At 54.2% G+C, this 27,222-nt stretch overlaps 1 protein-coding gene across 1 annotated transcript in view; it reads left to right on the top strand.

The window, feature by feature from the left end:
* Positions 1-6,302: 6,302 nt before the first annotated feature.
* Positions 6,303-27,222, top strand: part of GRM1 (glutamate metabotropic receptor 1) — a 122,325-nt gene continuing 101,405 nt past the window's right edge. Inside the window, exons 1-2 of the mRNA XM_078618325.1 lie at positions 6,303-7,256; positions 19,953-20,202. Coding sequence (XP_078474451.1) covers positions 6,344-7,256; positions 19,953-20,202 — 1,163 coding nt within the window. The 5' untranslated portion in view covers positions 6,303-6,343. The remainder of the gene's footprint in view (positions 7,257-19,952; positions 20,203-27,222) is intronic.

Raw genomic sequence — 27,222 nt, 5'->3', positions numbered from 1 at the left:
ACACTGCTCAGACTCAACACTACCCATGGACTCAACACTGCCCATAGACTCAACACTGCCCATAGACTCAACACTGCCCATAGACTCAACACTGCTCAGACTCAACACTACCCATGGACTCAACACTGCCCATAGACTCAACACTGCCCATAGACTCAACACTGTCCATGGACTCAACACTGCCCATAGACTCAATATTGTCCATAGACGCAGCACTGCCCATAGACTCAACACTACCCATAGACTCAACACTGCCCATAGACTCAACACTGCTCAGACTCAACACTACCCATGGACTCAACACGGCCCATAGACTTAACACTGCCCATAGACTCAACACTGCCCATATACTCAACACTGCTCAGACTCAACACTACCCATGGACTCAACACTGCCCATAGACTCAACACTGCCCATAGAGACAACACTGCCCATAGACTCAACACTGCCCATGGACTCAACACTGCCCATAGACTCAACACTGCACATAGACTCAACACTGCCCATAGACTCAACACTGCCCATAGACTCAACACTGCCCATGGACTCAACACTGCCCATAGACTCAACACTGCCCATAGACTCAACACTGCCCATAGACTCAACACTGCCCATATACTCAACACTGCCCATAGACTCAACACTGCCCATAGACTCAACACTACCCATAGACTCAACACTGCTACCCATAGACTCAACACTGCCCATAGACTCAACACTGCTCAGACTCAACACTGCCCATGGACTCAACACTGCCCATAGACTCAACACTGCCCATAGACTCAACACTGCTCAGACTCAACACTGCCCATGGACTAAACACTGCCCATGGACTCAACACTGCCCATAGACTCAACACTGCCCATAGACTCAACACTACCCATAGACTCAACACTGCCCATGGACTCAACACTGCCCATAGACTCAACACTGCCCATAGACCTCTTTTATAGCATCACCTCTGCTCTATTGGCCATTCTCTTCCCTCCCCTCGCCCCTTCCCTACCCTTTCGTGATCACCGCATCATCGCGCGCTTTCAGATGCGCTTCTGCGGCCGTCTGGAACGCTCTTCCTTCCAATTTTAGAAAGCCACTGGGAACTGTGCACTTTTAAATAATCTCGATTGAAAACGTGTTTCTTTAGAACTGATTTGTGCCTTTTATTGTTGCCCTTCCCCCGCCGCACCCCCGATTAGCACCGTTGGCTACGTCCGGTGCGAAAGAAGTTCAACGTACACACATACACACACACATACACTCGTTCCTCAATCCATGAACGCCCCTGGCACACTCCACCATTCCATTCCGCCATCGTTTTGCAATCTGCGTCAAAGCGCCATGATTGAAGGGCCCCCCTCTCTCTCTCTCGATATATAAATATAAATTCGATTTGAGTTCAAAGGCAACCTCGTTCTCGACCGAATGCATTGTTCGGTCGCTTACATCACCGGCTGCTCAATCCCTGGGTCGCCACAGCCAGGGAGCTCTCCCAGCGCCTTGCTGCAGCCTCAAAGGGCTCCTCCGCACGTGGTCATCACCATGGACCCGCCACGAGCTTCATTCAGCGGCGATTTGCCCGCGCGCAGACGAGTCCAGTGTCGTTTCAAGTTTCAAGTTTCATGTATTAGGTATAGCCCTGTGAGCCATGCGGCTCTTGAGTCGGGTGCAACAGCAACAAACAAAAGATGAACGTAGAACATCTTAAAGCGACTGCGCGCAACAGAAACATCCTGGATAAAACCAGCAACAACAACAGCAACAACAACAATTCTAGATTTTAAGCTTTTGTGACTGCAAGGATTCATATTCTTAGGTTTTTTCGGTAAAGTCACGTAGGTAAAAAATTAAAATTAAAATTTATAAAAGTAAAGTAAAATAAAAAATAAAATAAAAATCACGACGTTTCGGAGGCAACACACACCTGATGACGGAATCTTGTGTTGCCTCCGAAACGTCGTGATTTTTATTTTATTTTACTTTTATAAATTTTAATTGTAATTTTTTACCTACGTGACTTTACCGAAAAAAACATAAGAACAACAACAATGCCGCTCCGGGCAAACCGGCGCCAGCAGAGTGCGTCCGTGCGGCTTACATCGAATAAGGGATTATGATTGCGCACGGTTTAATGGGGTTAATTTGTATGGGGGGCAGTGGGGGAGGAGGAGGGCTGTGGTGGTGGTGTATGCGGCTAAGACAAGGCGTTACTAACAATGGGGTCGTTAAGTCAGTTCGGGGGGCGCGGGGATTATTTGACGCGCGGTAGTTCAGGCGACGACCCGAATCTAGTTGGACGCGTGGCTCGCCGTGGTATTGCCTGGCAGGGGTGCACCTCGGTCGTGGTGCGGAGGGGTGGGAGGGGGTTGACTCGGCTCATCGTCCCTCCGGGGATCGATAAAATTAGTAGCACTTTGTGGGAAGTCAACAGTGGTAACGTGATTAGGTGGATTACTGAATTAGGGCACTGTCTTACTTCTGCCCTCTCATCTCACTCTACTCTCCTCCACGCACTCTCCTGCCTCTCCCCTCTCATCTCACTCTACTCTCCTCCACGCACTCTCCTGCCTCTCCCCTCTCATCTCACTCTACTCCCCTCCACGCGCTCTCCTGCCTCTCCCCTCTCATCTCACTCTACTCCCCTCCACGCACTCTCCTACCTCTCATCTCACTCTACTCCACTCCACACATTCCCCCCTCTCATCTCACTCTACTCTCCTCCACGCGCTCTCCTACCTCTCATCTCACTCTACCCCACTCCACTCCCTCCACGCACTCTCCTACCTCTCCCCTCTCATCTCACTCTACTCCCCTCCATGCACTCTCCTACCTCTCCCCTCTCATCTCACTCTACTCCCCTCCACGCACTCTCCTACCTCTCCCCTCTCATCGCACTCTACTCTCCCCTCCACGCACTCTCCTACCTCTCATCTCACTCTCCTCCACGCACTCTCCTGCCTCTCCCCTCTCATCTCACTCTACTCCCCTCCACGCACTCTCCTGCCTCTCATCTCACTCTACTCCCCTCCACGCACTCTCCTACCTCTCCCCTCTCATCCCATTCTACTCTCCCCTCCAGCGCGCCCGTGTCGCCGCGCCCATCCGCCGTCACGATATGCGCCATGATAGATAATCGCGCATGGCACACGTGCCTCACACACGTGGCGCTTGGCGTCTTCACGCCATTCAATGACTTTGCCGCACGCCAGGCCGCGCCACTGACGACGAAGCTCCAGACCCTCTCGGCCTCTCATTTCCGAACCGCGGGTCTCCCCTTCAACAGACGACCCCCCCCCCCCCCCCCACTTTGATTGCCTCTCACCTGCCTGTAATTACTGGGAACGCGGCGTGATTAATTGATGGAGGTGAAGTGGAATGAGCGGTGCTCGATCGCAATCATCGCGGCGGTGCCTGCGCCAGGGATGAAGGTTGCACGAACGACGAACATCAACAACGCGTCCCCTCGCAGCCTCAACACACTCACACCCCACTCACACTCACACCCACATCACACTCACACCCCACTCACACCACACTCGCACCACACTCACACCCACGCCACACTCACACCCACACTCACACCCACATCACACTCACACCCACATCACACCCCCACCCACACTCACACCCCCACTCACACCACACTCACACCCCCAACACACTCACACCCCCACTCACACCACATTCACACCCACACTCACACCCCCACTCAAACTCACACCCCAACCCAAACTCACACCCCCACCCCCAACACACTCACACCCACACCCCACTCACACCACACTCACACCCCCAACACACTCACACCCCCACTCACACCCCCACCCACACTCACACCCCCACTCACACCCCCAAAACACTCACACCCCCAGTCTAGCCCAGGTGCCCGGTGTCCTCTCCACCCCGTGCTGTCTTGTTCTCTCTGTCTCGCCTGTGCTGCGTCTCACTCCGCCTTGTTCGTACAGGTGACATTTATATTGAGCGTATATAATCGATTACGTTATCCGATTAATCGTTTTAAAGTTGCTCCCCTCGCGGAATGCTGCTTGGGATGAGCTGGCGAAGGAGTGCGAGGTGGGACGAGAATCTTCATAGGAGAGGTGACTCTAATGGGTGACTCAGGAGTGACTCAGGAGTGACTATCAGAGTGACCCATTGTAATTCCCCGCGTCGCTCGCTCGGCCTCGCGCTGATCGATAACCGTGTCACTCGAACAAAGCCACCGCAGACGAGGCGACGAACACACAACAAAGACAAAGAACCCCCGCATAGCCTTCAACAGACTGGAGAGGCAAGTGCTGTTAGCAAGCACCTATAAAGGCCGGCACGTCACGCGAGGGGGAGGGTGGTTAGCACCAAGCCCGACCGCCTTTGTCTACCCTGTGGCGATGTTTACACACAACACCAGGTACTCATTTGAGGCTGGGCCGACCTAGGGGAGGCCCGAGACCGGTTCATATAATCGTCACTGGGTTTGGCCTTGAGCGGAAATGGAACTTGGGTGGTCAAGTTCTATCGCGGAGCGCTAACCGCTACGCCACCACTCCGCACCGACGCACAGACACGCAGACGCACGCACGCACACGCACAGGCACTCACAGACACGCAGGCGCACGCACCCACACGCACAGACACGCAGGCGCACGCACCCACACGCACACACACACACGCACAGGCACTCACAGACATGCAGACGCACGCACAGACACGCACACACACGCACAGGCACTCAGAGACACGCAGACGCACGCACAGACACGCACGCACACACACGCACAGGCACTCACAGACATGCAGATGCACGCACAGGGACAAAGATGCACAGACACAAGCAGACACAATCACACACACACACACACTGTTGGCACGCACAAACACGCAGACACACGTAGACACACGCAATCGGCCGAGAGGCTTCTCGTGGCCACCGATACCTAATGGCACCGCTAATTAAACGCAAACACGCATTGATTGCGTAACAGCGCTCGCAATTGCCTCATCAGATAGGCGCGGGCAGCTCAAATGACCCCCTTCGCTTGAAGTTAAAGGTGGCAGGAGGTAGGGAGAGGGGAGAGTCATTCTGGATCTTTTCTTGGTCTCTCTGCAAGTTAAAGGTGGGAGGACGTAGGGAGGAGAGGGGAGAGTCATTCTGGATATTCTCTTGGTCTCTCTGCAAGTTAAAGGTGGGAGGACGTAGGGAGGAGAGGGGAGAGTCATTCTGGATCTTCTCTTGGTCTCTCTGCAAGTTAAAGGTGGGAGGACGTAGGGAGGAGAGGGGAGAGTCATTCTGGATCTTCTCTTGGTCTCTCTGCAAGTTAAAGGTGGGAGGATGTATCGAGAGAGGATAGACATTCTGAAATATTCTCTCCAGGAGTTTGGGGGCGAGGGGGGGGGGGGCGGCGGGGCCGGGGTGGAGGAGGAGCGGGGGAGGGGTGTTCGTGCGGACGGGAGAGGGGGGGGGCGGAGGGGAGAGGGGGGGCGGAGGGGAGGCAGAGGGGAGAGGGGGGGCGCAGGGGAGAGGGGGGGGCGGAGGGGAGAGGGGGGGCGGAGGGGGGGGCGGAGGGGAGACGGAGGGGAGAGGGGGGGGGCGGAGGGGAGAGGGGGGGGGGCGGAGGAGAGAGGGGAGGGGGGGAGGGGCGGAGGGGGCGCTGAGTGGAGGGGGGGTTGAGTGGAGGGGGCGGGAGAGGGGGGCGGAGGGACGGCACGCCAGGTGGTGGGTGGCCAACGCCACGGCCGGCCGCCTTTGTCTCCCTAGTGGCGATGCTTACACACGGCACCAGCTACTCATTTGAGTCGACCTATGGGAGGCCCAGATAATCGTCACAGGTGTTGGCCGTGAGCGGGAATTGAACTCGGCTCGCCAGGTTTGTAATGCAGGGCGCTAACCACTACACAACCGCTCTCTACACAGACACACACACATTCGCGCACACACCCACACACAGTAACACACATCACGACAGAGCGTGGGAGGACGAAGACGCGTCTTTGGGAGGGAGAGAGAGAGAGAGAGGGTGATGAGGAGACAACACGCGTATCGCCCTCTCTCTCTCTGGGAAGAGAGAGGGAGAGAGCGCGCGTGCGAGAGAGAGCGAACACCGTCTCTCTCTCTCCTCTCTCTCTCTCTGGGAGGGTAAACACTCGCGCGCGTCTCTGTGCGCTCCACGCAGCCTCTCGTCTCCGGTGAAGGTCGCTCCCGGCCCCCCCCCCCCTGTTCCCAACCCCCACCAACCCACCCCCCCACCTCCTCCTCCTCCTCCCGTCCGTGACATTACCGCGCCCGGCTCCGCTGCGTCTCTCGCCGCCGCTCCTCTGCGCGCGCCGCGCGCTCCGCACTCGGATTAAGATGCGCGCGCTGTCGCCCGCCTCCTCTCTCTTCCTCGCGCTGTGGCTCGGGACGACCGTCCTCCTCATCCGCCGCGACATGCGTGACGGACGACGAGGGGGTGGACGAGGAGGAGGAGGCGACGGTGATTACGATGATGACGACGGCGGCGACGGCGGTGGTGGTGATGATGAAGCAGCAGCAGCAGCAGGAGGACACGTGGACTACCGCCGGTGGCTTCTGGGACCCTTCGGCGCCCACGCTTCGCCGGCTCGCCGCGTGGTCGCCCGCAAGGACGGCGACATCATCATCGGCGCCCTCTTCTCGGTGCACCACCAACCCCCCGCCGACAAGGTGTCGGAGCGCAAGTGCGGCGAGATCCGCGAGCAGTACGGCATCCAGCGGGTGGAGGCGATGTTCCACACCCTGGAGCGCATCAACGCCGACCCCGCGCTGCTGCCCGGCATCACACTCGGCTGCGAGATCAGGGACTCGTGCTGGCACTCGGCCGTGGCGCTCGAGCAGAGCATCGAGTTCATCAGGGACTCGCTCACCTCGGGCGGAGGGGACGACGTCGTCGGAGGCCGCGGTGACGGACACGCGAGCCACGGGGGAGCCCGTCTGAGCGGTCCCGTTACCGCCACCGCCGCAGCTGCAGCCGCTCGCTGCATCGCAGCGCCGCCAAGTTTGAAGAGGCCCATCGTTGGTCTGATCGGGCCCGGCTCCAGCTCGATGGCCATCCAGGTGCAGAACCTCCTGCAGCTCTTCAACATCCCACAGATCGCCTACTCGGCCACCAGCAAGGACCTGAGCGACAAGTCCCACTACAAGTACTTCATGAGGGTGGTGCCCTCGGACACGCTGCAGGCCAAGGCCATGCTGGACATAGTGAGGAAGTACAATTGGACCTACGTGTCGGCCGTGCACACGGAAGGTGGGTGGACCTCCTCCTTCTCATCTTCTTGGTGGTGGCGGCGGTGTTGTTGATGTTGATGGTGGTGTTGTTGTTGATGTTTTGATGTTGTTGATGGTGGTGTTGATGGCACAGTGGGGTGTACAGCTGGTGGTGCATCTACCGATCATCTCAGTCAGCTAACCCATGGCACCTGCCTGGTCTGTCCCGTGACCTCCTCCTGTCAGCGAGCCTTCGACACTTGAATCTTATGGCAGTACCCCGGGGTGACCAGAGTACCCCGGCTCTTGCATAATGTCCGTGATGCAATCATTTTTAGTTTGTCGATGGTCGGCGATGCGGCAATCGACTCATCTCGATGAGCTGAACGCGATGCACTATTCCGAGTTGAATATTTGGATAGCGTATTTTTGAAATATACTTTTTGGTTCGGTAAAGTCACGTAGGTAGAAAAATAAAATAAAAAATAATATTGTCACATTTATTTTCTTTTTCTACCTACGTGACTTTACCGAAAGAACCAAAGAGTATGGATTCCTGCAGTCACGAAAGCTTCACATCAGGATTTTTGTATGCTGATGTTTGGCGTTTCGACATCGCGGAGTAGCACCGATTTCGGATTGATTGGTGCCGTAGTCGCGGAGTTCAGTACACACCTGGAGGCCACGTGAAGTCTTCACGTGGCCTCAAAGTGCACCTGGCCTGGCACAGACAGCCGGGGTGACGTCACCGTCAATTAGTGTCGAATAGCGGTTGTAGTGGTATTGGTGGTGTTGAAGTTGTTGGCGGTGGTGGTGTTGATGTTGTTGGTGGTATTGATGATGTTGTTGGTGGTGTTGATGTTGTTGGTGGTGTTGTTGGTGGTTGGTGGTGCTGTTGATTTTGTTGGTGGTGTTGATGATGTTGTTGTTGGTGGTGATGTTGTTGGTGCTGATGATGATGTTGCGGTCTTCATCGGCCGATGGCTGGAGCAGGAGTTTGAGGTGCTACGGATGGTTAAGGGCAGCAGCGGGTAGCGGCAGCGCGGTGGTGACACGTGAGCCTGGTAGCAAGAAGAGTCTGGGTTCGATTCCCCAATCCGGGCGCCTTTCTGCGTGCAAATCAGCGTGATCCCTCCCTTTGTACCACATGGATTTCCTCCGGGTTCTCCAATTTCGTCCTCCTCCCACAGCTGAACAACAACAAAATGAACAATGCATTACAACCGGTTATTGTTGGCCGAAACATTCCCAAATGCTCCAAGAATTACCTTCAAGGGCTTCTCGATTTGGGGATCGCCCACGCAGCTGCAGCAGCAGCGGCAGCATCGAAAGTGGCTGCGACAAACTCGGTAGGACCCTCTCGAAAACGAGTCTCGAGTGGTCCAGCGAGGGGGGCCTTCTCCTCGCCAACAGTGTGGGCCACCGTCGATGGCTCGACTTGAGGTGGCTCGGATTGTGCGGGCGAACGCGTTTCACGAGGGTGGTGGGTGGGAAAGAAGGGGGGGGGGGGTGGAGAGGCAGTGCCGAGTTTATCTGCCAACCGAGTCTCCACTCGCCGCACTGACTGGCGTGGTGAAGTGTGGTTAATAATCTTATGTTTTTTCGGAAGCTTGTGTTGCCTCCGAAACGTCGTGATTTAATTGATTTATTTTCATTTATTATTATTATTTTTACCTCCGTGACTTTACCGAAAAAACCTAAGAGTATGAATCCTTGCAGTCACGAAAGCTTCAAATCTAGAAGTATGGTAAAATAAACACCCCGAACCCACACACTACCCAAGCAGTATATTTACAAAAGGGTCTATCTGTACACGTGCGTGTGGGGGGGGGCGGTGGTGTAGCGGTTAGCGCGCTGCGCTACAAACTTGGGAAACCCGAGTTCGATTCCCGCTCACGGCCAACACCGGTGACAATTATCTGAACCGGTCCTGGGCCTGCCCTAGGTCGACTAAGCCTCAAATGAGCAACTGGTGCGATATGTAAACATCGCGACTGGGGAGACAAAGGCGGCCGGGCGTGGTGCTGGCCAACCACCCCCTAGTGTGCCGTTCCGGTCTTCATAGGTGCTCGCTAGCGGCATTTGCCCCAACAGTCTGTTAAGGCTTTTCGGGGATCTTTGTCTTTATTTTATAAGATAGATAATGTACACCGTATAAAACGGGCATTTATACGTGAGGCAGTCACGTGATTTACAATGAGAAATCATCAGCCACGACCAATCCACTGCTGGGTGAACGCCTCACCAATCCGTTGCCTGCCGTGTAATATAACTTCAGACAAAGACAAAGATGCCCCCGTATAGCCTTAACAGACTGTTAGGGGTAAGGGCAGTTCGCGAGCACCTATGAAGGCAGGAATGGCACACGAGGGAGTGGGTGGTCAGCACCACGCCCGACCGCTTTCGTCTCCCCAGTCGCCATGTTTACACACAGCACCGGATACTAATTTGAGGCTGAGTCGACCTAGGGGAGGCCCAGGACCGGTTCAGGTAATCGTCGCTGGGTGTTGGCCGTGAGCGGGAATCAAACTGGTCTCTGCTGGGTTCATAGCGCAGCGTAGCGCCCACCGCTACACCACCGCTCCTCACAATATAACTTACCAATCCACCTAGCATGTACAAGCGAGCTTCAAATCATCGCTCCATTTCCTCGGTGTACGTACTCTCTCTCTCTGTCTGTCTCTCTCGGACGCGTTTTCACTCCGCAATGATGTTTGCCCATCGGCAGTCGCCCCCCTCCGATTCGCCGTTTCATTCATTCTCACTTCCAGTATTAAGTATTGCAGGGCCAGTTGGCCAGAAGTGAGCAAAAACCTGGCCCCACGTTTCACCCAGTCGACTGAAGACTGGCGTAGACTCCACGCGTTTTAAACGTGTTACATCAAAACCGCAGCGCACGTTTACATATTTAATTATCACAATGAAGAAAAATGTAAATCTCATTAATCATCCATAAGCGGCGTATGTCCGTGTGTGTGTGTCCCCCATTCTGTCTCTCAATGTAAGTTGTTAAGCGTGCCTCTCCCTCTCATTCATCAGTTTTGCCGCACGCACTTTTCAGTTCGTGTTTCCGCCGCCTCTGCCGAACCGTCTCCTCCCCAGGCAGATAGTCAAACCCAACATGATTAAAACAACAACAACAACAACAACAGACAAGCCATCCCCCCCCGCGCCCTCGTTCAGGTCAACGTCTCGTCAGTGAGGCTCCGCTCGGCTACACGAATCTCCTCCCTCCAAGGCGCCCTCTTTGGGGGGCATCTCGTCGTGTCCATTCGGGGTGTCCGTCTCGATGAGCAGAGGGCATCAGACGCCGCGACGCGAAAAGGGTGGTGGGGTGGGAACGGGGGCAAGCAAAACGCGCAACGGCAAGATTGTCAAAGTTGGCGGTGATCGAGATTAGTTAGCACTTTTTTTGTTTCAATTGAGCAAGGTTATTCATATTATTTGGGTCTTTCGGTAAAGCCACGTTAGATAGCGCGAAATGTGTTTTTTTCACTTGATGACGATTGCTTGTGTTGCGATCGAAACGTCGTGATATTTGTTTTTTTTCTATCCACGTGGCTTTACCGAAAGACCCAAAGAATGTGAATTCCTGCAGTCACGAAAGCTTCAAATCAAGATATTCCTGTTGTGTTATTATAATAGCTTGGGGGTGGTGGGGAGAGGTGACGGGATGAAAATTGCAAAGAGGATCTGTCCTCGGTCAAAGACAAAGATGACCCGTATAGGCTTTACATACTGCTGGGGGCAAGTGCTTGTTCGCGAGTAGCACCTACAGTGGCGATTTTTTGAGGATGAATCGACCTAGGGGAAGCCCAGGACCGGTTCAGATATAATCGAACTCGGGGCGCCGGGTTCGCAGTCAGGCGCCCTAACCGCTGCGCCACCGCTCCGCACGAAAAACTGCTTAGCAGAGAATGGCACACGCACGCACGCACATGCACGCACGCACACGCACATACGCACGCACACAAACACACACACCTACACACTAACACGCGGCGTGGCACACACACACCGACACACTACCACGTGACGTGGTACACACACACACACACCTACACACTAACACGTGACGTGGCACACACACACACACTACCACGCGCGGCGTGGGTTGTAGAGATACGAGCTGCTCCGTGTTTGCCGTGGCGTTCTGCGGTAATTGACTCCCAGCGATGTCTGCATTAACCTTTATCTCGCTAAATGGGCGCTGATTATCCGCTGTGACCGTTTACATTACCGGCCAATAAAGACAAAGATCCCCCGTAAAGACCTCAGCAGACTGCTGGGGCAAGTGCTGTTTTGCGAATAGCAGCAGAACCTATGAAGGCCGGCACGGCACACGAGGGGGTGGGTGGGTGGCCAACACCACGTCCGGCCGTTTTCGTCTCCCGCAGTGGCGATGTTTACTACTCACCGCACCGGGCTACTCATTTGAGGCTGAGTCGACCTAGGGGAGGCCCAGGACCGATTCAGATAATCGTCACCGGTGTTGGTCGTAAGCGGGAATTGAACTCGGGTCGCTGGGTTCGTAGCGCAGCGTAGCGCTAACCGCTGCATCACCGCTCATCACACACAGACAAATACAAAGATCCCCCATATAGCCTTAACAGACTGTAAGGGCAAGTGCTGTTAGCGAGCACCTATAAAGGCCGGCACGGCACACAAGGGGGTGGGTGGCCAACACCACGCCCGGCGATGTTCACTCATCGCACCAGGTACTCATTTGAGGCTGAGTCGACCTAGGGGAGGCCCAGGACCGGTTCAGATAATCGTCACCGGTGTTGGCCGTGAGCGGGATTCGAACTCGTGTCGCTGGGTTCGTAGCGCAGTGCTAACCGCTGCACCACCGCTCACCACACACACACACAGACACACAGAGACACACACACACACACATACAGACACACACACACAGACACACGCACACATAGACACACACACAGACACACACAGACAGACACACACACATAGAAACACAGACACACACACACAGACACACAGACAGACATACACAGACACACACAGACACACATACGCAGACGCACACACGCAGACACACACACGCAGACACACACACGCACACAGACACACACGCAGACACACACACGCACACAGACACACACGCAGACACACACACGCAGACACACACACGCACACACAGATACACACACACAGACACACACAGACACACACACATACACACACACACAGACACGCACACACAGACACGCACACACAGACACACACACAGACACACACACACACACACAGACGCACACACAGACACACACAGACACACACAGACACGCACACAGACACACGCACACAGACACATACACAGACACACACACGCAGACACACACACGCACACACACACACACACACGCACACACGCAGACACACACACGCACACACACACACGCACACACACACACAGACACACACACAGACACACACACGCGCGCGTTCTGTGAATGTGCATTACGAGTCACCGCTATCCGTCACCTTTATCGTCACCTTCGGCGGGGGAGGCGGTGGGGGCAAGTTTCTTGGTTCACTAATTGTGGCAATGGCAGTGACGGGTCCCGTACATTTGTAAAGCGTCGAGCGCGTGAGTGGAAGCAATGCAGCGTCTAAAGCTGAGTTTGCACTCTCCGAATGAAACCAACATCAACATCTAGACCTTACATTGTGCGGGGAAGCTCAAATGTGAAAAAGGGAGAAAATGTTCTTAGGGGTATTTATTTATTTATTTTAGTTATAAGCAAAGGGTGAACTATTATCTTGCCAATTTTCATCTCGCCTATTACCTTCGAGAACGTAATTAGATATTGCATCACTCGGTCATGATCGCCAATATGAGTGAGACGTGTGTGTGTGTGCGCGCGTGCATGCGATACACGCGTGTTATATATTCACATGCGTGTGTGTGTGTGTGTGCGTATCGAGTGTACACGCATCGTCTGGAGAGTGCACGCGTGTTCAATGGGCATCACCCATAGAGTACACACGTGTGCATCGCTCATCGAGTATACGTCTGTGCATTACACACCGCGTACACGTCTGTGCATCACCCACAGTACACACGTGCACACACAGCATGAGTAGGGCACAACGCACACACAGTGCACACGTGTACACACAGCATCAGTAGGGCACAATGCACACACAGTGTACACGTGTACACACAGCATGAGTATGGCGCAATGCACACACAGTGCACACGTGTACACACAGCATGTGTAGGCTACAACGCACACACAGAGCACACGTGTACACACATCATGAGTAGGGGACATGGCACACACAGTGCACACGTGTACACACAGCATCAGTAAGATACAACGCACACACAGTGCACACGTGTACACACAGCATCATTAGAGTACATGGCACACACAGTGCACACGTGATCACACAGCATGAGTGCACACGTGGTCACACCACGCACCTCGTGTACGCCGACATGGCAGCGTGACTCAGACTAAACAAAATAAAATATTCGATTTAAAGCTTTCGTGACTGCAGGGATTCATATTCTTGGTTCTTTCGGTAAAGTCACGTAGAAGGGAAACAATAAAATAAGAAAAAAACATAAAACAATAAAAGTCTCACGACGTTTCGATTGCAACACAAGCAATCGTCATCAGGTGTGAAAACTAAAATCGCCCAGGCGACGCTCGCGGCGCGAGCGTCGCCTGGGCTTGCCAGTGACGGTCAACTCGTCAAATCGCCTTCACCTGCCACCAGTGTGGCCGGGCTGTCGGGTGTGCAGGCGGTGCAACTGCACCGCGGCTCACGGGGCCATGGAGTGGCTCGGGCGAGCGAGAGGTTTGAGGGCGAGGGGGGTGGGGGGTGGGGAGAGGGGTGGGGTGGTCATTTAATTCTCACGACCTGTGCTGTGACGCGTGGGTGGTGACCACGCGGTCGTTAGCAACGCAACACGTGGAACATTTTTTTCATTTTCTAAATTAGCAACAACAAAAAGAACAAATGCGTGGAGATTAAATGCGCGCTTGGAATTTATATTGGGGAGAGCTTTTGCCCACAATTTTGTCTTTTTTTTTGAAGGAAACATGGGACTGGCTGGGAATCATCAGCGAGTTGTCGATGCTTGTAGTTGGTGGGCGTGGTGCCACGTGCCACGTATAGCACACACACAAAGACAAAGACCCCCCGTATAGCCTCAACAGATTGTTGGGGCAAGTGCTGTTAGCGAGTAGCACCTATGAAGGCCGACACGGCACACGAGGCTGTGGGTGGCCAGCACCACGCCCGGTCGCCTTTGTCTCCCGAGTGTCGATGTTTACTCACCGCACCAGATACTCATTTGAGGCCGAGTCGACCTACAAGAGGCGCAGGACCGGTTCAGATAATCGTCACTGGTGTTGGCCGTGAACGGGAATCGAACTCGGGTCACCGGGTTCGTAGCGCAGCACACACCTTATGGGACATCCCAGGGCAACAGCTGACATGCATTGCTACGAGCTACGGGGCTGTACGTGTGTGTTCGTTTTGATTTGTGCCCAATTTAATATTAATTCAACGCTGTCCTCAGCTGAGAACTATGGCGACTTTGAGAAAGACAAACTGGGCTGGGCGTTCACCCTTCCCCCACATCACCCCCCCCCCTCAATCTACCCGCCCCCACCCCACTCCCTTCACCCCCCCCACCGCCGCCACCCCAGCAATGTGACCCTGCACGAGATGGCGATGGTTAGGCGAGACCTTCACCCAGCCGTCGGTTGATCATGACTGCAGATGACGACACCGGTGATGGTATCCAATACCTTTGGAGGGTCGGGGTTAGAACGTCGAACACGAAGGGGCTCTGGCCCGACACCCTAAGCCACGTAGCCAATATGGCCGCGACGATTAACCCCAATTGCTGACTCCGATTCCAACCCAGGTACAGTTGATCACCGGTCACACAGAGAAGCGCTCCCAACGCAGTTTGGACGGCACGCAGAGCGTTTCGTTGGCGGGCGGGAGGAGCTCTTACATTTGATCTCAATCCACGAGCGGATTGGTTATTTCTGTTTGGGCCGGGGCTGCCAGGTGTCCACCAGGTGGGTTGTCAACCTACCTGCGTGAGTCTTCTCCTCCCCCGTCTGACCTGGGTGGGGTGGGTGGCGGACGGGCGGGCGGGCTAGTGGGGGTGGGGGGGTTATTTTTATTTAAAATAAATAAAATCGGGTTTCCCCCAAATTCAATAACCGCGCGATGCGGCCTCAACCCCGCGTCGCCTGCATCTCGACCACGGAAGGAGCCGCGTCAAAGGAGCGGGAGGAAGGATGGAGGATGATGAATGGATGGAGGATGGAGGAGGCTTTGCGTTTCTCTTTGACTGCCGCTAGCATCACAGCCCTCCGATCGCTCTCAATAATAAAACCCTCGGCGTATGCTCCTTCCTTGGATGCCCACCCCCACTCCCCCTGTGACCCCCACCCCATCACTCTCCCTGCAGCAGCATTAATTGCCCCAAAACTGCGAAGGAGGGGGGTTTCTCTTCGCCCGGTTCTTTCAATTTATTTATCATCTCCCGCAACCGCGGCGCCGCCGCTCCTTTGAAGCACCAATTTACCATCCGCGTAATTGTTATTGAGTCTTCCTCTTTGCGCGGAGAAAGAGAGGAACGCTCCTCTCATGCAAATGTATCGTCCCTTCCCTCATTCATCCATCCAGTTCATTCAGTCGTTCAGTTCATTCGCCCGCCCCGCTCACTCGCTCGCTCGCTCGCCTGGCTCAATTCACACAGGGGATTCACTCATTTTATTCAGTACGTGCGTGTTTTATTGATGCGACTGACAGCACTAATCTAATTTATTGTTACTGCATCTACGCTGCTCAGATTTTATTTATTTTACCTCTCCCACCCCCCTCACCCCACGACAACGCCAACCACCCATCCCCCGGCTTCATTTCATATTTTGCCTTAAGCAATAAATTTAAACAAATCAGTGCTCGTACCCATATCTAGTTCCCATATTCTCGCCTATAAAAATCTGGCGGTTGACTTGCATTGGTATTGATTTTTATATATTTTTAGGCAAGCCTCAACTCTTGCTGACGAGACAGCGATTGTCAAAACCGGTCCAGCGTTGTTGTTTTTCGGTTCGAATTATATCAGACACTGCTAACTGCTGAATATACAAAAAAAAAACTAAATCGATCACTCTCATACGGCAGTCGTGGCTGATGGAACGTGTACAAAATGAAATAGTTTCATTCCTTTGGTTTTTTTTAAGCGGAGAGACAGATATGGAGAGAAAGCGCGATGTCCCGGAGTACATTCCGAATCGAGACCACCACGTGTCTCATACGCTACGTGCCCCGCACGCCACGTGCCCCGCACGCCACGTGCCCCGCACGCCACGTGCCCCGCACGCCACGTGCCCTAACGCCAATAGCGACGTGGCGTCACAAAAGCGGCCTCGACAACATCCCTCGGCTGTGCATTCTGGGAGTTGTTCCCACAATGCAAAAATCTTTGGTGCAATCACTTAAAGAAGTGTGACCCCAGGTGGGGGGTGGGGGTACGGGGGGGACATGAGCCTGTGTGTGTGTGGATGGGGGGGAGCGGCAGCGTAGTGGTTAGCGCGCCGCGCTACGAACCCGGTCGAGACCAGATTTCGATTCCCGCTCAACACCAAGTGACGATTACCTGAACCTGCCCTGGGCCTCCCCTACATCGACTCAGTCTCGAATGAGTATCTGGTGCGGTGAGGAAACATCCCCACGCGGGAGACAAAGGCGTGGTTCTGGCCACTCGTGTGCCGTGTCAGCCTTCATAGGTGCTACTCACTAACAGCACTTGCCCCAACAGTCTGTTCAGGCTATACGGGGGGATCTTTGTCTTTGTGTGTGTGTGCTATCCGTGGCAAGTGGCACCACGCCCACCAACCACGAGCATCGACAACTCGCTGATGATTCCCAGCCAATTTCCCGAGCTTCTTAAAAAAAAGGCAAAATTGTGGGCAAAAGCTCTCTCCAATATTATTCCAAGCGTGCATTTTATCTCCACGCATTTGTTGTTGTTGTTGTTTTGCTAATTTAGAAATACAAATGATTCAAAGTGCTGCGTTGCGAACGACCGCGTGGTTACCGACCACGCGTCACAGTACAGGTCTTGCGAATTGAATGGTGCGATGTGTAGACAAAGGCGGCCGGGCATGGGGCTTTGCCCACGCACCCCCTCGTGTGCCACAGTGCAGGCCTTCACAAGGTGCTGACACTCGCTAACAGCACTTGCTCCAGCAGTCTGTTGCGGGCTATACAGGGGGGGGGGGCTGGATCTTTGTCTTCTTAGGAGAGTGCGGCGTTCCAAGATGCGTTGGGGGGTGCGGTGTGAAACATGACAAGGCGCTAAATAATCCACGTCACCGTAAGTGGGTGACCTGAGCAGGAGTCGGTATGGGGGGGTGGGCTGGGGGTGTTTTTAGGAAATTACAGCGGAGGTGAGCGGTCATTAATCACCACCACCGCCACCACTGCCACCACGATGCGTGTGGCGCAAGACGAGAGCAGTCGGTCTCCTTCCCCGGGATTAACGCGACGTCTGCGCGGTCCCCCTCGTCGTTGTCGTCGTCATCGTCGCCGGCCAAGGTCAATCCACTGCTGGACGGTGGAGGTACTCCACCAGACGCCACCACCATCGCCACCGCCATCCGTCACGATCCTGCTCGCAAGATGCTTCCGTTGCTCCGTCTCCTCCACGGTGGCTGTCCTTTCCGTCCGACGTGTTGATATTGGATTGCTCTTTGGTTCTGTTTTAAAAGACAATGATCCCCCGCATAGCCCTTAACAGAGACGAACTGCGTCAAACCCATTTACTCCATTAACCGATGAGTGGACAGAAGCGGCGTCGGTGGGGGCGAGGGATGGGAGGAGGAGAGTGGCTCCCACTGAAATCAACGTGCAACGTTGATTTCAAGTGCGTCGCAGGGAGATGGACGGGCTTGCGGGCTGCGGGAATTTGGTGCAAAATTCTCCGCGGCAGAGAAGGCAGCCCGGAGCCAAAGGCAGCGAGCGGCAGGCGCAGAGTTCGCCTGGAGGGAGGAGTGAGAGAGAGATGAAAGGGGGAAATGAGTGGATCTGGGCTCGGCGATACAACGGCAACAACAGCAACAACAAAACGCGTAATTGCGTGGGCCACTTCATTCCGTTTGCCCGAGCAGAACGCTCAAAAACAGGGGGGTCGCCTCCTCCTCCTCCACCCTGTTCCCTCCTCCTCCCTCCTCCTCCTCCCTCCTCCTCCTCCCTCCTTCCTCCTTCCTCCTCCCTGCTCCTCCTCCCTCCCCCTTAATCTGCCCAAAACAAAATCCGCTGACCTTTCGCGCGACCTTTTCGTGGCGAGCCGAAGGAAAGCGCCGACTCGGCAATCGAATCTGCATTGATCACCGCTCGGAAGCTGCGCAATTAAACGTGCGACACTCGCGACTGTCCCCGTCCCCCCGCTGCACTGAGACAGGGGGGGGGTGGGACGGTGGCGGGGTGGGAGGGGGGTAAGGAAGGGGGAGAGGGGAGTAAGGGAAGGGGGATAAGGGAGGGGGAAAGGGGAGTCAAGGAGGGGAAAGGGGGGTAAGAGAGGGGGAAGAGAGGGGAGAAGGGGGGTAAGGGAGGGGGAGAGGGGGGTTGGGGGAGGGAGAGGGGGGTAAGGGAGGGGAGGGAGAGAGGGGGTAAGGGAGGGGAGGGGGAGAGGGTAGAGAAGGGGGCTAAGGGAGAGGGGGGAATGGGGGGGGGGTAAGGGAGGGGGGGAGAGGAGGGTACGGGAGGAAGTAAAAGGGGGTTAACGAGAGGGGGGTAAGGGTGGGGTGGAGATGGGGGAGAAGGGGGGTAAGGGAGGAGGGGGGTAAGGGAGAGGGAAGCCAATTTGAAGGAGTGGCGGCGGGGGGGGGGTGGCACCGTGCCGAGTTGGCAGAAACAATCATTGCACATCCGCAGCGAGACCTCAGTGCAGTCGACTGCTCGGATTTGGCGCCCGGTGGAGGCCGGATGGTGGAATCTGATCAGACCGAGCCGCGGCACCATCAGTGGCAGGAGCAGGAACGGAAGGGCAATCCCACTGTTGCGAAACTCGACCCACCCAGCCACCCATCCGCCCACCCACCCCCAGAATGTCTGATCTTGCAATTTGCCACTCGCCCGGAGTAAAATCCTCAGCCTTACTTTATTTTTATTAATTTTAATTTAACTTTTTTACCTACGTGACTTTACCGAAAAAACAAAGAGTATAAATCCTCAGCCGTCTTCTCATCGCCCCATTGGAACTCGTCGGGAGCCTGGAGAGAGAGAGAGAGAGACGGTCTCTCGCAAAGCAGGGCGGCCCATCCGTGTTATTAGAAAACGTCCCGCGGAAGCGGCTACCACAGAGCTACATCTGAGCTCCCTTCTCCACATGATTCAAACTCTACCCCCCACCCCCTCGCTCCGCCGTATTTTTCTTTGCTGTAACGTTGTTACCCGCACCTACTGGACATCTGTGATAAAGAGCTTTGCAGCTCATCGGATTTCTCCTCCAGTATAAACACACATTCTGATTCCACGCAGCAGAAGACGATTCCCGAATCACCGCCGAGGCTGTGACCTGCGCGACCCCGTGACATCCTCCCCTCGCGTGTCCTTCCAGCTCGCGTGACCCCTACGACCACGTGACCCCATGACCTCCTTGTGCTGACCTTACCCCCCCCCCCTCCCCCCCCCACCCACCTATCGTTGGGTCCCGTCGGGGCAGGAAACTACGGTGAGAGTGGCATGCAGGCGTTCCGCAAGCTGGCGGACGACGCGGGCATCTGCATCGCCTACGCCGACAAAATCTACAGCAACGCCGAGGAGAGCAACTTCGAGCGCCTGGTGGAGCAGCTGCGCGCGCAGGTGCCCAAGACGCACGTGGTGGTCTGCTTCTGCGAGGGCATGACCGTGCGTGGGCTGCTCATCGCCATGCGACACCTGGGAGCCGTCGGCGAGTTTTTGCTCATCGGCAGGTGAGGCTCGCGGTGCCAACGCGGTGGACTTGGGGGACGATGGGTGTTTCTACTCAAACTTGATTTGAAGCTTTCGTGAACAACCCCCCACCCCCACCGTCTGTCTATTTAAGGCCTCGATACAGAGGCATGTGGGTCTCTGTGTGACTATGTTGTGTGTCTCTGCCTGTGTGTCTCTGTGTTGTCTCTCTCTGCTTGTGTGTCTGTCTGTGTGTCTATGTTGTGTGTTTCTCTCTGTGTGTCTCTGTGTGTGTGTCTGTCTGTGTGTCTATGTTGTGTGTCTCTGTCTGTGTGCCTCTGTGTTGTCTCTCTCTGCTTGTGTGTCTGTCTGTGTGTCTATGTTGTGAGTCTCTCTCTCTCTGTGTATCTGTGTTGTCTCTCTCTGCTTGTGTGTCTGTCTGTGTGTCTCCGTGTCTGTGTTTTTGTCTATCTCTCAAATTTAGTTCTACCTGATGACGGTTGCTTGTGTTGCAATCGAAATGTCGTATTATTTTTTAAAACATTCTACGTGACTTTACCGAAAGAACCAAAGAGTGTTTCTCCTCGCTCGGCTGGTGCGTTGCACGGTGGAAGTTCGTGGGCTTCGATTTCCCCGTTGTGTACGGGGTGCTTGAAACAAAAACAAAAATGTGAACGCTTTTATTGATGGGACTGTCGTTTTTAATGGGTAAAGAAATGGATAGTAATACGCTGTAACGTGATGACAAATGTCACGTTAATAGCTTCAGAAAGTCAAAGAGTCTCCCACTTATCTTCTTGGTTCTTTCGGTAAAGTCACGTAGAAGGTAAATAATAAAATAATGAAAATAAAACATGATACAATAATTCTCACGACGTTTCGGCCACAACGCAAGCAGCCGTCCTCAGGTGAAGACCAGGTCTGTCGGGGAGACAGCGTCTGAAGCAGGCTGCTTGCGTTGTGGCCGAAACGTCGTGAGAATTATATTTTATTATGTTTTATTTTTATTATTTTATTATTTCCCTTCTACGTGACTTTACCAAAAGAACCAAGAAGATGAATCCCTGCAGTCACGAAAGCTTTAAATCGAAAGTCTCCCACTTGTTCGCCATCATTGTCAACGCGTGCCTGGGATCTTCTCCAGGTAGTCTCCAGAAACCCGGAGGCACAACATTTCTCGTGGCGTTGTTGCAAATTCTCACAAGTGTTAACATTGTGTTGAAGCACCCAGTATTTGGAGTTTGCGGTGTGTGTGTGTGTCTCTCTCTTACTCTCTCTTTCCCCGTGGTCGCGTGGATTTTTTTTTCTCGGGGTTCTGGTTATCCCCCCTCCGAATGTAAAATCAACATGCGTTTCGAGTGTTTGTCGACTATAAATGTCCACATGGTCACTTCGTTGGCCAGGTTCCTTCTGCAAAAAGAGCTCTATAAGCGTGAGTGGGCGCTACTTGCTAAAATAAAATATAGTTTCGTTTATTTCTAGGATGCACTGGTAGGGACAAGGCCCTGTCACTAGACCTTTGCAACCGCCTCCACCGCCACCCACACGCCTAGAGTGGCACTCTATTGCCCTACTCTATTTGAATCTGTTTTTTTAGTTTGTGTTATTTTACCAGCTAAGGCCACACTGGGCTATGCGGTTCTTTTTGCAGAAGCGACCTGGATATCACAAATGATTGCTCAACGGAGTGGCTTATCGTCATCATCATCGTGTGGAAATGTCTAGAAGCAGCCAAATACTCTAAACGCGTGGATGTTAATTCTAAATGTGGAGGGACCCCCCCCCCCCAACCCATCCTGGAGTGGCAGTGCCCCCCCCCGCTCCACGCCCCCTCCCCCCGCTCTCGACCACAGTTCCCAAAATATGTGACTGTATTGCTCGGCGCTTTGTGTTCCCTGGCCGGTCTATATTTAGGCCGCAACTGGCTCATCCTCTTACGAAGGGCAAAAGAGGCGACGTGAAATGAATATCCCGTTACCGAGCGAACAGACATCGAATGGGATTCTTATGTATTTTGTCATTGTGATGAATGTGGGGCTCTGTTTACGCAGCTTTAAGTTACGGGACCCCCCTCCACCCCCCCCCCCCCCACCCTTTGTGAAACAGTAAAACCCTAGGACCCTCCCCTGAGGGCGACCGACTCGAAGCAGTAACATCAGGGGGAGATGTGTTTTTTTTATGAACTCTTATCCTCGTTCATTTTATTTTTTCGTCGTCTTTGGACAAAATCTGATCCCAGTTTGCGCGCTCATTCTTCCCCGCTGGGAGCCGCGAAGGCGCCGAGCCACGTGACGTGAGCACCGCGGCGTTCCGACGTTCCGCGTCATGTGCCGGGCGGCTTCCTCCGATTTTTACGGAAAATTTCTCAGCCTGCGGAAGGGGAAAACGTGAAGGAAAAAAAAACCAAACTCGCGTGGCACGAACCTGGAAACAACATTCGGAGAGAGAAGCTGCGTGGCATTCACTCGGACCCCTGAACGGATTAAAAAGATGAATGCCTTGTTTGCGATACGTTCTTCACTTTGGTTAAATATTTGAAGAATACAAATTTGGTAATATACTCGACGTTATGTGATTTGTTGCCAATGTTTTCTTCTTTTCGTTTTAAAGCTTTCGTGACTGCAGGGATTCATCTTCTTGGTTCTTTCGGTAAAGTCATGTAGAAGGGAAATAATAAAATCATAAAAATAAAACATAATACAATAATTCTCATGACGGCCAAAACGTCGTGAGAATTATTTTATTATGTTTTATTTTTATTATTTTATTATTTCCCTTCTACGTGACTTTACCGAAAGAACCAATAATAATTTTTTCTTCGTTTATATTTATTCGTATTCCTAGTTTTCTGGCGACCTGCAATGTTACGTTCCGTTTGACCAGGTAACCGATGCTTTTGTTGATGAATCCCGAATCAAGAGCTTCTTAGCTCACAGTGCGCTTCAAAATAAACTGAACTTAACGCTCAACGAGCAGAGTAGCCACCGCATCCCACGAGCGGCTAAAGTTAAAGCGGACATTACGGAGCTACGTCTGAGAGGCCTTCTAATTACCTCCGGTTTCACACAGTAAGGGGCGGGCTGGGTGGGGGTCAACACTGTCCACACCTCCGATTAGCACCGTTGGCTACGTACGGTGCGAAAGAAGTTCAACAAATGCATACGTCCCGCGCGCTCGCCATATCAGAGCAATGCTCGTCACGTGACGGTCACACTGCAGGATTTATAGTCATTGGAGCTGGAATTTATCCACATTGAGTGCAGAACGACGTTTAATGCGAGAAGCTTTTGGCTTTTTACGGGGGGGGGGGTGGGGGGGGTGGGGGGGGATCAGGTATTAGTGACCGCGCCGAGACCATCATAACCCGGGTCAATCACAACTCAGTCGATGTGATACCACGGGTCTCTCTTTGCGAGTCTTTTGATCTCTGCGTGAGTCTACGATGGGTCTGTAACGTCTATTACGGATCTCTCTGTAACGGTGGCTCTTAGCCCGGGGTGCACGCAATCCCTGGAGGTGCGAGACGCGAGTCTTTGCAAGGTTTGTTTTAGCAGGTAAGTCATCCGCACACACATTAAGCACGGGGCATGTAAGTACAGCTTTCTTTGTTTCATCAAACCATATGTATTTAGGGGCCGTCCATAAATGACGTCACGCACCTAGGGGGGGAGGGGGGGGTCAGATATTTGTGACGATATGTGACGAGGGGGGGGGGGGGGGGTTGAGAAATGTGACGTCACGTAAAAATGCGCAACTTTAAATAAATATGGACAATACGTTATACTTAATTAAATATACTTTTTAATAAATATTTTCTCCTACAACATCAGCGCCACATTGAATACGCACTACAATGACAATAATTTAAAGCGATTTGAAGCATGTTTTATATATTTTTTTTTCTGTGTGGGTGGGGGGGGGTCTGACTTTTTGTGACGCCGTGTGATGATGGGGGAGAGGGGAAAGGGGGGATCAAAAATCGTCCAAAATCGCGTGACGTCATTTATGGACGGCCCCTTATAAACATTATATAAAAAAAAATACTCTTCAGAACCGAAGGGGTGCAAGGCTGCAGCAAAGGTTTAGAACCACAGCTCTGTGTAAGTGATTGGTGATCGTGCTGAGACCAGCAAATCTCTGCGCCTTGAGACGCCGATTTGAGCTACCTGCGAAGCTGTCTGCTGGCTGGGTCGGTGTTGTGAACGGGAGGAGGGGGGGGCCCTAATCTCGGTGGCTGTCGGCGGAGCTGAACGGGGTTCATGATTTATTGATTCAGTTATTGAATTGGAAGAAAATGACCCCGGCCCTTCAGTCTCAAGTGGTCACTTCCGGCTTGAAGTGTCCCCCCCCCCTACCCGCACACCGTGTACACGCGTGTGCACCGTGTGTGTGTGTGTACACGTGTGGGTGTGTACACGTGTGTGTGTACACGCGTGCGGGTGTGTGTACACGTGTGTGTGTGTGTACACGCGTGTGCACCGCGTGTGGGTGTGTGTACACGTGTGTGTGTACACGTGTGTGTGTGTACACGTGTCTGTGTACAAGTGTGTGCGTCGTGCTGTATGTGTACACGTGTGTGTACACGTGTGTGTGTACACGTGTGTGCGCCCTGTGTGTGTGTGTGTGTACACGTGTAGTTGCCCTCCATTTCAAGCGTTGAATTCAGATCTCGGCTTAAACGCCATAAAAACCTTCGGGGGGGGAGGTTTCTCTCCCTTGCAGTGGCCTTCGCTGTCCACCTCCCCCACCTCCCCCACCTACCCCACCTCCCCCACTTCCCCCACCCCCCCCCACCTCTGTCACACCTCCAATTAGCACGGTTGGCGACGTACTAAATAAATGCACCTCTACATACAAAGACAAAGATCCCCATATAGCCTGGAACAGACTGTTGGGGCAAGTGCTGTTAGCGAGCACCTATGAAAGCCGGAACGGCACACGAGGGGGTGGGTGGCCAGCACCACGCCCGACCGCCTTTGTCTCTCTAGTGGCAATGTTTACACACCGCACCAGGTACTCATTTGAGGCTGAGTCGACCTAGGGGAGAGGCCCGGGACCGGTTCAGATAATCGTCGCTGGTGTTGGCCGTGAGCAGGAATCGAACCCGTGTCGCCGGGTTCATAGCGCAGCGCTAACCGCTACACTACCGCTCCCCACTCTACACACACACAGACACGAGACATGCAGACACGACGAGCTTGCGCCCGCGACGCAACGAAGCGTCGTAGACGCCGCCGCCGCCTTTGCACGTGCAGATGACGACGAACAGCTGCGCGGACGCGCCAGCGATGAATCCCGGGGGTCAGCAGCGCTGCGAGCGCCGTGGTACGCGATCGCGTTAAGCTCAAGAGGCAACAGCGGCGGCGGTGGCTTTAGGAGGCCACGTGATCCAAGCGCGAGCGGGGCTGTTCGTGCGATGTGCCAGCAAACGTTTTTTTTGTGTGTGTGTGTAAATATAAAAAAATTAACTTGTAGAAACAAAGTTTTTCACTATAAATCCTTTATATGCGTGGCATCGGGGCGGCTAGAGTCCTCTCGTCCTCTGGCTTGAGATGGCTGCCACCTATGGGTCAGATGATGGTGTTAAACACCACAGAGCGACACGAGGCGAACAGTAGGAAATCGATGTAAACGCTGAAGCATGAATCGCTCGGGTTTTGCAGCTTGTATAGCGTGCACATCGTTCCGTGGTATCGATGCCAATCCTCGCTAACTGTTCACGTCTCCTCCTCCTGCTGCTGCTAAAACAAAACCGCTGGACGTTTGTGGGAAAATAAGCTTCACAGCTTATCGGATTCCGCCAGTAACAAATAAATATTATGATTCTGCAATCGATAATCCGCCGGGTTAAATGCTTCTGGTTACCGCTGGCTGCATCGCTGCCAACCACATTGATCGTCGTCATCATCATGATCCTCGCGTGTCAGCGCATGAACTTGCCTTAGCGCAGCTACACCTCGGTTCGAACTTGAGTGACTTAACTAAGCAGCCACACACGTGCACTGCGATGACCTCATTTAAAATCATCTCCACACACCCCCCCCCAGCTCCCCACCTCCACCCACCATCTCACTCCTCCCCCCCCACCTCCACCCACCAGCTCACTCCCCCCCACCTCCACCCACCAGCTCACTCCCCCCCACCTCCACCCACCAGCTCGCTCCCCCCCCACCTCCACCCACCAGCTCACTCCCCCACCCCACCTCCACCCACCAGCTAGCCCCCCCCACCTCCACCCACCATCTCACTCCCCCCCCCCACCTCCACCCACCAGCTAGCCCCCCCCCACCTCCACCCACCAGCTCACTCCCCCCCACCTCCACCCACCAGCTCACTCCCCCCCACCTCCACCCACCAGATAGCCCCCCACCTCCACCCACCATCTCACTCCCCCCCACCTCCACCCACCAGCTCACTCCCCCCCACCTCCACCCACCAACTCCCCCCCCCACCTCCACCCACCAACTCACCCCCCCCCACCTCCACCCACCAACTCACTCCCCCCCCCCCACCTCCACCCACCAGCTCACTCCCCCCCACCTCCACCCACCAGCTCACTCCCCCCCACCTCCACCCACCAGCTCACTCCCCCCCACCTCCACCCACCATCTCACTACCCCCCCACCTCCACCCACCATCTCACTCCCCCCCCACCTCCACCCACCACGCCAGGATTCGCTCACAGACAGCGCTGCGCGCCTCCAGGAACAGAGAGAGAGAGAGGGACCACGCGAACCCGTGGCATCGTTACTCAGGGGCATGTCGAGCTCGGCTCGTGAAAGACGACCCTTCTGGGCAGTTGGAGGCAGCAGCCGCCCTCCAATAACAACGGAGGGTTGGGGAGCGAAGCTCACAACAACAACGAGCGGCAATGGCAGGGGGAGAAAGCTCGTGCACATCTGCCAGTCATCGCAGTCAGTTAACCCATGTCACCCGCTTGCCATGTCCCCGTGACCTGCTCCCAGCGGAGGAGCTTTCGACACTTCACGTGTGATAGCCTCAAAAATGCACCTGGCCTGGCACGGGCGCCGTGGTGACGTCGCAGCCATGGCGGCTGTTGT

The sequence above is a fragment of the Lampetra planeri genome, chromosome 57 (assembly GCF_965212315.1).
Source record: "Lampetra planeri chromosome 57, kcLamPlan1.2.h2, whole genome shotgun sequence".
Lineage (NCBI taxonomy): Eukaryota > Metazoa > Chordata > Hyperoartia > Petromyzontiformes > Petromyzontidae > Lampetra > Lampetra planeri.
This window is presented reverse-complemented; position numbering and strand designations above follow the sequence as displayed.